Source organism: Otolemur garnettii, unplaced genomic scaffold (assembly GCF_000181295.1).
Source record: "Otolemur garnettii isolate 467f Iridium unplaced genomic scaffold, OtoGar3 scaffold00120, whole genome shotgun sequence".
Lineage (NCBI taxonomy): Eukaryota > Metazoa > Chordata > Mammalia > Primates > Galagidae > Otolemur > Otolemur garnettii.
The window spans coordinates 6,093,566-6,105,843 of record NW_003852515.1 but is presented as its reverse complement, the minus strand read 5'-3'; the positions used below and the strand labels follow the sequence as shown (position 1 = coordinate 6,105,843).

The 12,278-nt window shown below is 35.6% G+C and overlaps 1 protein-coding gene across 5 annotated transcripts in view; it reads left to right on the top strand.

Annotated features, from left to right (window-relative positions):
• The window catches only part of CDK8 (cyclin dependent kinase 8), a 145,237-nt gene that overhangs the window by 119,419 nt on the left and 13,540 nt on the right, over window positions 1–12,278 (top strand). For 4 of the 5 annotated variants that reach the window (XM_012810013.2, XM_003797628.3, XM_012810014.2 and 1 more), the window contains exons 5-6: window positions 3,152–3,209; window positions 5,582–5,713. In XM_012810013.2, the coding sequence (XP_012665467.1) occupies window positions 3,152–3,209; window positions 5,582–5,713 (190 nt within the window). The remainder of the gene's footprint in view (window positions 1–3,151; window positions 3,210–5,581; window positions 5,714–12,278) is intronic. The other variant, XM_023517755.1, reaches the window with a different exon arrangement.

Below are 12,278 nucleotides of genomic sequence, written 5' to 3'. Positions count from 1 at the left end.
AGAGGCAGGAGACTTGCTTGAGCCCAGGAGTTGGAGGTTGCTGTGAGCTGTGATGCCACAGCACTCTACCCAGGGGAACAGCTTAAAGTTCTGTCTCAAAAAAAGAAAGAAAAAAAGAAATTTAGAGTTAGATTCGTTTACTAAATAAGCAAGTTGAAGGTTACCATTGAAAGAATCATTCTTAAAACAACACTTAAGACTATTCTCTTTTATGATTGTCATGTCCAGACTGAATCCAAATGAGAAGTAAGATAGTGTTGGAATAAAAATGAGATGCCAGGAAGATGGCTTTTAGCCCCAAAATCTGCTTCCAAATCATGCAGTAAGCAGTGAGTTGCCTAACAAAGTAATTTTTAATTATTAACTAGAGCTTTGGCCCCAAACTCTAATGATAGGCCAGACTTTGACAAAGAAACTGTTTATTCCCCACCAATGCTCAAGCCCAGGTTTGGAACTTGCCCAGTTCAGTAAGTTTAGAATAAAAGGAACCTGAAATGAAAAGCAAGAGAAGGATTTTCCCCTTTGTCTAGTGTCAAGCTGGCCAATCCCACCATCCCTGGGCTTCACAGATTTGGGCCCAGCTGCTGAATGAGTAAGAAACTATGTTGAAAGGGAGGAAACAAAAAAAAGGAGAAAGAGCAAAATATTTTTTCTACTTCATCTAAAATAGGAGGAAAGATATGTCCATGTGTACATTGTGCTTTTGGCAGATATAGACAGGATTGCACACTCCAGTGCTAGAAAAATCAGTCACAACAATCCAGTTAATCACTTTGTACCTCTGGAGAAGGAAATGGGATTTGGGATGGGTTAGAAGAGGGATTGGTGGTGAACCGTTTAACTGAATACAACTTTATAGGTTATGTTCATTTATATTCAGAATGTTTTCATGTTTTAAATAGTGTTTCCTATTACTTCTTCCCTTCTATCATTAAGGGGTAGAAAAGAATGGAAATTTAGCATGGAGGAAAAGTTCTTTGGGGCAGAAATAACTCATAGCAATGACGCAGTTGTGGTCAAAGAATGTTCTAGTGAAAGAATGCTGAAAGGATCCGTGTGGCAGCAGCAGTGTGGAGCAGGAGAAGGAGGGCTGGAGGTGGTAGGAACCAGCCTGCAGGAGCTTTGCATCCCACCACATCTTATCCAGGGGTGGGGAGGAGCCAATCAAAGTTGAAATAATAATAATCATAAAGCAGGGAAAAAACATTCACATCAAATTTTTGAAAAGGTTCATTTATTCCTTCATTACTCTACATTTTTGTTCTTCTGTCACTTATTTATAGGAGGTTTTTTAACCTAATTCTAAGCACAATCTATGTGTCATTTTGTGTTCTACTGGTTTAACCTAGTCTTATCATTTTCCATGTTATTGTGGAAGGTTCTAAGCAGAGGAGTGATATAATTAGATTTTTCTTTTAGAAAGATAACCCTGGCAACAGAACAGAAGATAAATTTGATGGGAGGAGATTTAAAATGGGGTTTAAGAGTACAGAATGTATTCAAGAGGTGTTTAGAAAGTCCTGCCCTTAAGAATCACGAAAAGAGAGTTCTGATATAATCATCAAAGTTCCTTTCTGAGTCCAAGTTGGGCCTTGAGAGCAAGTCTCAACAAGTATACAAATAGAAACTCCCACCTGATTGTGCTTGAAACGCCTCTATCTGCCTGCTGCGTGTCACTGTCTCAGAAGGCTGGCTTTACTTTAAAGCAGGCTGAGCCCTAAGAGACTACAGGAATAACCTAGTGTTGATTAATTAACAGTACACAGAAGCAATTTTATTTGTCCTGAGCAACACCTGTGCATACCTCTTAGGGAATATTATTAGTGCTGTGCTTACTTTTGGTACTTAGCCATTTGCCCCAGTGGTTAGAGTTTGTATGGTGATGGTAGAGGGTCAGAGTTTTTTTCTTAAATATTTATATTATTATTTTTATTAAATACACATTGATTTTAAAAATTGCTATGTAAAATTACTTTCAGAATGTTACATTAGAAAAGGAGCCCCAGACTATTCAGAGGCAGACTGAATTTTGCTGCTGTCCAACCTTGCTGATTATACTTAGGGTAACCTCTAAAATGTATATCCTACCATTTCAGCAATAACTTTTCTCCACTGAGAGTAAGAAAATAATTTTTATTTTTGGTAGAATAATACACTACAAATTAAATGTTGGCAGTAACAGCCTGGGGGCCATCACTAACTATGGTTAGGGAAGCCTATGAAATGTTACCACTGTAAACAGCCTTGATTAAAATCTCTAATTTGATTCTAAGGTTGCTTTGATCAATACTCAAAGAGGCATGCTAATCTAGTTTCACTTTTATTTAGCAGACTGCTGGAATTAAAGGCAGATCAAGTTGATAGCAGTATAGCAAAGTAAATAAGGTTTGGGGGAAAAAACCTATTGCTTTGTTTCTTCTCTCTTTTTCCTCTACCCCCCCTTCCCCCTCCTCCTCTACCTCCTTGAGGAAGGAGCCAGGGGATAGTTTAGTAGATACCACTGTAACAGTTGTAAATGAGTTAATACAATATATTTTTAGAAAATTTAAAACTGAAATACTTGTTTTGTAAAATCTCGTTTAAATTTTAGCTTCCTTAAAAATGAAAAACTCAAAACTGCACCTGTTGTGAAAAATTTCTATTACTAAACTAATTTGTTTTTTAAAATACTTCATTAAATTTCTCAATAATTTGTTTATCTAAACATAAACACATATCTTGCTGTTTCCAAAAAAGGACATCAGTGACTCCTTGGCTGTAATTAATTTACTACTTTGTATTAAATTGTCTTTGCAGGTTTGTTTTTCTTTTAAAGTCATAGACATTTTATACAATTAAAAGAGTGTGAAGGAACCACAACATTGTAACTCTATCTGAGATGTTCCACAGTAGTTAAAATAGACTGATAAGAGCCAAGAAAAGCCTTAACTCTCTTTGGAGAATAGCACTCCCATGTTTGGGCCTTTGTGAAATTTGCATACTGCTTTGCATATATACACATACAGTTTCTTTGGTGACTTCCTGTATTTGGTATTAATTTTTGCATAAATGAGATTTTTTTAAAAGATGGATTTATGTTATATTGGCATATTGTCTATTTAAAAGAAACCACTACTGTCTACTGAAAAAAAACACTATTTTGTTTCCACAGAAACCTGCTAATATTTTAGTTATGGGTGAAGGTCCTGAGCGAGGAAGAGTAAAAATTGGTATGTTATATCTTTGATAAGTCACAGTGCAGTGCTCTTTTAACTTTTGCAGGCAGCTATATCACTTCTAATTTTTACTGTAATAATATGCATATATTCATGTAGTTCCATATGGTCGAAGCCATTTCTAAAGAGTACACATAAAAAGTGAAAAATGTTTCACACTCTTGAAAGGTGTCAGACGCTCTTTAGAGACTGAAGTATTCCAACTAGGAAACAAGGTGTGCAAGTTTCCTAGAAACCTCTGCCTTCATTAAAAACAGCCTACGGAGGTGAGCAGCTTCTATCCCTGTTAGAGGCCAGCCTCACCTTTAGTCACAGGGCATACAGCATGCTGATCATTCTGCCATCAATCCTATTCACTTTAGCCACATTTCATGAGAAAATATCCTTCTGCTGACATCTAGATTAGGAGTCACCAACTAGGAAAAGCCTTTAGGCTGGGTAGGTATAGAACCTTAAGTTCTAACAATACTGTCTTGTAGTAGGCCTTTGCCTGATGGGAAAAAAAATTAATGGGCATTCTATACCTTGACATGTTTTCTGATAGCTCAGTTTCCCTATACATCATAGCAAAATTTTACCCATTTCTGGTGTGATAATCTGTAAGGAGAGACCTAAATTTGTTTAACCTAGCTGGTTATTTTTTTTTTCATTGTCATTTCCAAGTTGTATTTGTCACATATGTTTAGTTTGTTGTGTGTGTGTGTGTGTGTGTGTGTAAAAGAGATGTTATAACTAAATCATATTAACTTAAAAGCAACGGGACTATAAGAGTATATACTAATAACATTAATAGTAATTTCTGATTGTAAGATTAAATATGAATTAGAAATATCAGCTGATTTGTATCACTTCACCAAAAAAGAAAAACAAGTATTCTTAGCCCTTCTTCCCTATTCCCCCTTAAAAATTACTCAAATCTCACTTTCTTTTTCTTATTAGACTCATAACATACTCTTTTATGATACAAACTTTGCAAAGTTTTAGTTGTGAGAATATTTGATGTACCTCAGCATACTCCAAGCCATTGGCTTCCCTTGAGAACCAGGTCCTGTCAGTCCTTATCCTACAGTCATCAAGTAAATGCTTAAGTCTTTGTATGTGCTTTTAAAGGACTTTGTCCTGTCCAATTTGGTAGCATCAAATGCAAATGTAAATTCAAAGCATGCAAAATAGAAAAGACTTAGCCAAGCAGTAGTTTCATCTGCTATGTAATTGGGGAAAATTAATGTATAGTAATGTATCATCTACTATATAATTTGGGGAAAATTAATATAGTATATTAAAATAATCTAGTTTGGAATTACATGTCTACATAATGTACATGATGTTGTCAGGTTTGAACAATACTATGTTTTAAAGTATTCATGTTTAAGAATACTAGTTCTTTTGTAAACTAGTAATCTGACTTGTGGTTTTAATTCTTTGTCAAATTTGGGGGGTTTTTACCTCCTTAATTAAGTTGATTAAAATAGAGCATACTTTATTTAAAAATATGTGTTAGGAGAATAGAACTAAACTTATCAAATGGTGGATGAATTTTGAAATCTTTGAATAGGTAGTATTAATAGTGATCATTCAGCCAAAGCTATGTGTAATGACATGTACAGCCAAACTTTGTACACGATACTATTAGAGATAGAGGAAAGAGACACAGTTTTTGCCTTTCAGATTATGATTTGGCAGGATAAGCAGCCATGCCTGGGTAACTGCATTGCATATTAAATTATATTAAATGCTATGAACTATATCTAAGCTCAGTTCCAGCTCTGAGGTATGAATTTATGAACTTTGTCAAACCACTTAACTTTTGAACTGTAGTTTCTTCATCTGAAGAAGGTGATTTAATTAAAGTCTTTTGCAGCTTAAAATAATACTATAATTCTTTAAAATTAAGTTAGTGAAATTCAACCTAAATAAATGGGAAGGGGGTAGATAGTGGTGTTCACTGGTGTAGTTAATCAGTGAACAGGCTTGTTGATGCACATGGAAAATTTTACTCAAACTGATTCAGTTTCTCAGTGCTTGTGACCAGTATTAAGAATGGAAATGCAGCTCAACAACCCTGCACCAATGGTGGTGTGGCAATGAGAAAGAAATCTGCCTAGAGCAGACCTTGATTTCAGGCAGCAGAGCTTGTCTGTTACCCAGTTGAAGAGCTAGGTAACAGTACTTCGAAGAGAACAGAAATCTCAAACTTGTTTTATATTTAGACTTCCAAAAGGGGTAAAATGTTTTGTGGGTTTTTTCTCCTAGAATTTAGTACATTTTTCATATCTTACTAAATAAATAGTTTTAAAATTAGTCTAATTTGATGTGTTAGTAAAAATCTATTTGTATAACATGATTTTTTTTTTCCTGTTTTACAGCTGATATGGGCTTTGCCCGATTATTTAATTCACCTTTGAAGCCTTTAGCAGATTTGGATCCGGTGGTTGTAACATTCTGGTACCGAGCCCCTGAACTGCTTCTTGGAGCAAGACATTATACCAAAGCTATTGGTGAGTAGAACTAAATACAATTCCATGACTTTTTTAAAGTATGTGTAAAAGATACATATTCCTATACATTTTTTTAATTAAGTTGAGGGAGGATACCAGAGAGGGGCAAGGTCGCAACAAAGTAGTAAAGCAAATTATAAAATTAAGAGCCAAAACTAATCCAAAATTTTACTATCTAAAAATACCCATCATTGGCACTAGTGTATAATTCTGTACATCTCTCTCTGCATAGAAGTGTAGATATTTTCAAAATTTTAAAATAAATGAGATCACCCTATGCATTCTATTTTAAACAAAAGTTTTGCATTTAGTTTTATTTGAAAAGAGAAATAGGACAGTAAAATTTTGAAACCCTTGAACTTCAGACAAATGTTTCTTTTACCAAAAGATATATTAACTTCTAAAAGATATCCCTAAAAGTAATTAAAAGCATTATGAAAAAATAATTAGCATTTTAGGGCATTTAATTCATTTTTGATAGTATTGATTACCTCCCTATTATGAAGATTTAGGAAATTAGTGCTCTTACACTTCTCCTACCAACCGGTTTATAAGCTACATTAGTAATATCATCATCATCACTCTGTGAATGTTTGTTTTTCTCTGCTTGCTAACTTTAATTCCCAATGAAAGGTATAAACAGTGGTGCCCAGAGATAAGGCCACAGAGATGTTCTGGTCAGGCTTATTGAAAGGGGAGGGTGTCCCACCTGTGTGGTGCAAAAATGGTGTCTGCGCCTGGGTACGAGGGTAGAGACCACTTCTATATGGGGCCTCCGCAGGTGGGTACCTTTCACTGGTTGCCTGTCAGGTTAGGATCTCTTAACATGAACTGGGGTGGAGGGGGCCTAGCTAGATCTTTTGTGTCTTTGTCTTAGGAGGTGGAGGAGGGGAGAAGGGTTTGTGGCTGCATTAGGCACCCCCAACACCCACATTTATTATAATGAATTTAATACTCAGCTATCACATTTCTTTTGCCACTACTTCTCCATCACTTATATTCTTCTGCTTTGTTTTATTTAGTTGCATTTCTTCATCAAGTGTTTTTTTTTTTTTCTTAATGTGCTTTGCCTTTCTTTTTTCTTTATTGTATATCTTTATTGTTATGTTGTATTCTCTGGGATGGTATTAAAATCACATTTCTTTTACTAGATAACTCCCACATGGAGTTTTCTATTCTGAGTTGATTGGTTTCCAGGCATAATCTGCCATTTCATCCTGGCTTTTTCCTTTTTTATTCCTCTGGGTTTGATCTGTTGCTTTCCAGGTCTCATAATTTCATTTTGCTACAGTGTATTCTCATGTAACTTCCTTTGGAACAGTATTTTAGAGGTAATGTTTCAGGTTTCTGTCTTTATGAAAAATGCCTTTATCGTACTTGATAGCTTGGCAGGGTTTTAAATTCTAGGTATAAAATAATTTGCTCTCAGAACTTTGATAATATTCCCCCCCCATTATCTTCTAGCATCAGTGTTGCTAATGAAGTCTCATGTCAATCTTGTTTACAGTCATTAATGGATAACCTGGGTTTTGTTCTTTCTGGAAATAAATAAGATTTCTCATCCTTACGTTTTAATGATATGCTAGCCACTTAATGTGCACATGCATTCTGACCTTCACATCACGAATCTGTGGGGAACTTTTGTGCGTAGTCCTTTGATTTCCTTCTCAATGTTTTCTATTTCCCGCTTTCCTAAACTCAGTATAATCCGATGTTAAACTTCTTGGATTGATTCTTTATACTGCTTTTCTTTTCCTAAATTGTTGTCTGTGTCTTTTGTATTTCTAAGAACCGCTTCTTATTCTCTGATGAGCATTTTTTCATAGTATTTTGTATTTTATTATGGAAAAAAACTCAAATATCTGAGAACAGTGGTAACAGTGTTTGTAATTTGCAGTAAAAACAGCTAACAGGTATTAGCTATTTTCTTTATAGACACTCTTCTCTTTTATATGTCTTTATCTTTCTCTTACATGTGGCAAGTGTTCTTCAACTGTCTGGTGACCCTCATGTGTCTCCGTATTTAATAAAAAACGCCACAGGGGAACTTTGGGTGCATAGATAATAGGGCTGAGAGACCAACAACTTTAAGGTGATCCAGCAAAGCATCATCATTCCTCAAGGAAATCCTAAGTGCTAGAACAAAGACTTGCCTCTGAAAGCATTCAGAGTCTTCAGAGAGAATCCTCCAGCTGTTGACTCAAGCTTTGTAGACCTGGCAGCCCCGGGGCAATGATGAAGAGTGAGGAGGAGGATCAACTATTCAAAACTGTACTTCCAAGTACAAAACCTTCCCAGAATTGTATAGGACAAATCTGCTTCCCACTCAACAGTAGTACTGTGGACTGAGGCCTTCTCTGAACTTTTTGTCTGCCTTCCATCTTACAGGTCTCCACATAGCCAGTTTCTTTTTTCATTCAGACCTGCATCAAAATACTACCTCTTCAGAAAGAACTTTCTTAATCACACAGTCTAAAATAGCATCCACCTTCTCCCATCACATTGCTACTGTATTGTCTTCATTGCTGGAATAGTATCTCAAATCCACTAACATAGCCTTCACCTAGCTGTTCACCATCGTAAACCCATGTCTTTGTGGTGTATAGTAAAAGCTCAAAGCTCTTTGTTGAATTAATTAATCTTGTCCCTGACAAGAAGGAAAAGTAGAAATAATTTACACTAGCTCTGTTTCTGAATACATGTTACTAGCTAAATAACACACATGGATGTTATTTGCAAGTGTACTCTAAGTGTATTTAAGATACCTACATAAACTAATTCTGCTACTCAGCTATATTTTTCCCACCTAGAAAATGAATTTTTAAAAGCAGTGTTACTTTTTGGTAAGATATATTAACAGACTATATAAATAAGAAAGTGATTACCTAATCTTAGCTCCTTTCAACTAAATACTTGAGGCTTGAATTATTTTAAATTGAGTAGAAGTATACTATTATAGAAGCTTATGGCCCTGGTTTATTCTTATTTATTCTTATTTTTCCTAAGAAACTTATGTTTTATTGGGAACATTAAGAAGATTTATATAACCTGTTATTCACTAGTCCAGTAATTTTAATGTAGAGTATGTGCCACAAAGCTAACTACCAGCAATTAGAAAGTCAGATTACATTGTTCCAATGGCTGTATAATTTGGGAGAGAGAAGATGTTTATGATTTTCTCCTTCCTTTTTCTTCTCACCAGCATCAAAAATTACTGGGTAACTTTTAGGTAAACTTTCTAAAACTTAGGAGAAGCCAATATGAATGCAAAGTATGGCTGGCCCTTACCCTTAAGAGATTTATAATCCAGGCTGGATGCAGTGGCTCACTCCTGTAATCCTAGCACTCTGGGAGGCCAAGTGGCTTGTTTGAGCTCAGGAGCTCGAGACCAGAGTGAGCTAGAACTACCTCTGCTTCTAAAAATAGCCAGGCCTAAGGCCCGTGCCTGTAGTCCCAGCTACATTGCAGGCTGAGCCAAGAGAATCACTTGAGCCCCAAGAGTTTGACGTTGCTCTGAGTTATGCCACGACACTCTACCAAGGGTGACAAAGTGAGACTCTATCTCAACAAAAAAAAAAAAAAAAAGAGAGAGAGAGAGACATTTACAATCCATTTGAAAAGACAGTATGAATAGAATATATGCATAAAATGACTTTGTTATCTTTGAACAGTGGATATAACAGTCACAGTCTTATCTCTCACTCAGGTGGAGAGTAGGGGTGGTGTTCGGGCTAGGCATTTAGGCCTTTAACCTCTTTTTCGGAAAATGAAAATTAAGCCTGAGTCATCTTAGATCTCCTTCAACTCCAGAAGTTATCTAGGGGTCTCCTGAGGTAGAGAGATCACAGAGGAAAACAATTTGGGTACAAATGATTGAAACCAAGGTTAGAGTCATTTTCTCAGCAGTGGTGAATCCCCACCCCCACACCAGTGTATACCAGCTTGCCCAATGTCAATCTTAAAGAACAATTTTTTCTGTAAAAACATGAGCTCAAAATATTATAATGTTGATATTTTACTAATTGCTTTTTTTCTTTGAGATGGAAATCACAGGCAAACCATTTTTAATATTTTGTTGTTGTTGTTTGGCCAGGGCTGGGTTTGAACCCACCACCTCCAGCATATAGGGCCAGTGCCCTCCTCTTTTGAGCTACAGTTAAAAACAAGAGTAAGGAAGTGTAAAATGAAAATGAAACTTCTTTGTCAATTTCAGTCTCTACCGCAAAGTGCCATTCCTCCTATAACCCAGAGAAGTATCTTAAAGGCCCAGTAAAATGCTTAACAAATTCCCCACACCTCCATTAAAGCTATTTAGCAGGAACAGCCCTCGCATTTTGACTGCCCTCTTGTATTATGAGCAGTTGGTAGAATAACCTTTGTAGTTGAACAGACATATAATTTGCTGAATACATTCACATGCTCATTTTACAACATTTAGAGGGATTGGATCTAATATTGGAATTTGGTAGATTATGTTAAACTAAAGCTACTAAGAAGGAGCAAAAGCATGGGAGGGAAATCTAATCTGAACACATCAAACTAATGTGCCCCCCACACAGTAAAAACACATCATAGTCCTACAGTCATTTATTCAGTTGTACGGAACTGCAAGGCTGAATCATTAAACCAAAAGAGGAGAAATAATAGTTTAGTAATATTGTAATTCTAGGAACAAAGTTTAATTTGATTTTGAGTGGGGATTTTTTTGTTTGTTTGTTTGGCTTTGAGGAGAAAGCTGAAAGAGTATCAATCCCTAATGAATTATCACTAATGTAGTCTTAAGAGTTTTACTATACTATGGACTTTTAAGCTCAAGTACTTGTCTTCAAATAGTTTAATGCCCACTAAATGAGTGCAATTAGGCTAAGTGTTAAATATATAATGTAATAGGGAAAATGAGAATTTATTCTTTTATCAAGATAGAAGTGTGCTGTTAATATACCTGTGGATTAAAGCATTATTGAACAAACTTTTTCTCCCCGGTTTTTGTATATGTTGCATATGGAGCATGCCAGTTACTATTCACTTTGCCTAGTTAGCTCAATAGCTACATATATGAGCATCATACATTTTACAAAGTAAATGGGATTTAAGGTTTTTAATTTGAAAAGTCTGTTTGGGAGCAAAGTCTGTCTGGTCAGGCACGTAGATGAGCAGGAAGGAGACTTTTCCAATGTATGTGGCACAATCTGAAAAAATAAGTAAGATAGGAAGGAGAGACTTATTTGCAAGAATTAGAAATTTGTCTAAAATAGTAGCCTGATCAGCTGACTCAGTTCCCGAGTAGTGTCTGGATCAGGATTTTGAAGAAAGGAAGAATGATGAAACTCATAGAGGTACTAGAAGATACAAAGGAAGATGTTACTAGGGCAGAGTAAGCAAAGGTCCATAAACTATTTTTCCCTACTTACCTGATTTCTTATTTTAAAAGCAGTAAAGTTGTTCTCATCTTTCTTTACATATTCTGTTTTCTTCTTTAGAATTTGTAATAGCTAACCAAATTGTTACAGTGTCTCTTGAATATACTATAAGTAGAGGTTTAAACATGCAAAATGATCCATCATCTCTTTTTGTGATCTACTTAGCTTGCCTCTGAGATCATTGATTATCAAAGGTCAGATTTACCTGGGATGCCTATGTTAAAAGAATAATCACAAAGTAATTAATTTTTCTATTTACATTCTGAGTATAAAAACAAAATACTTATGGCGTGTATTTCTTTCTTTTTTTTTTTTTATTGAATGGTAACTATGTACATTAATGCACTTCTAGGGTACAGTGTGGGGTTTTCACACACAATCAGAAACACTTCCATCAAACTGGTTAACATAGCCTTCGTGTCATTTTCTTAGTTATAATTTTAAAACGTTCACATGCTGCTCTTAGAAAGATTCACTTGTACCCTTGTAAGATGAACCTCAGAAGTGATCCCTCCAATCCCCCTCCCTCCACTCATTCCCCCCTCCCCTCTCACTCCCCCGTTCCCATATGCCTGTATTTCTTGATGAGACTTTTCCATATGGTTGTATTAGCTACACTTGGTTTTTTGATATGCAAATATGATGTCATTTAAAAAATCACTCCCTTGTAGTCAAAGTATGAGTATTTAAATAAATAGGTGACTAACTTGTTACTTTGAAATATAAATGTGGTAATTTAACATATTAAATATGTATATTCCAGCTTTAGAGTTCAGGTATTCTCACTTATAAATAACATTTTTTTCTCATTTCCTTTTTAAGTGATAGTTTATTAACATACCTAAACAATCAGCTTTAATAACATAGTAATTTTTATTTGTCCCCATCAGTATTTACATTTGCCACGGGTATTGGTTAAATCAGTCAAAAACAACTTATTGAGGGTCTGCTGTGTGCACACTGTTGTGCTTACTGTAGGGAAATAATATTGCCAAGTTAGGGATTTGTTAAGGATAGAATTGAAATATTTTCATTTTGGCTCGGCGCCTGTGGCTCAAGCGGCTAAGGCGCCAGCCACACACACCTGAGCTAGCGAATTCGAATCCAGCCCGGACCGCCAAACAACAATGATGGCTGCAACCAAA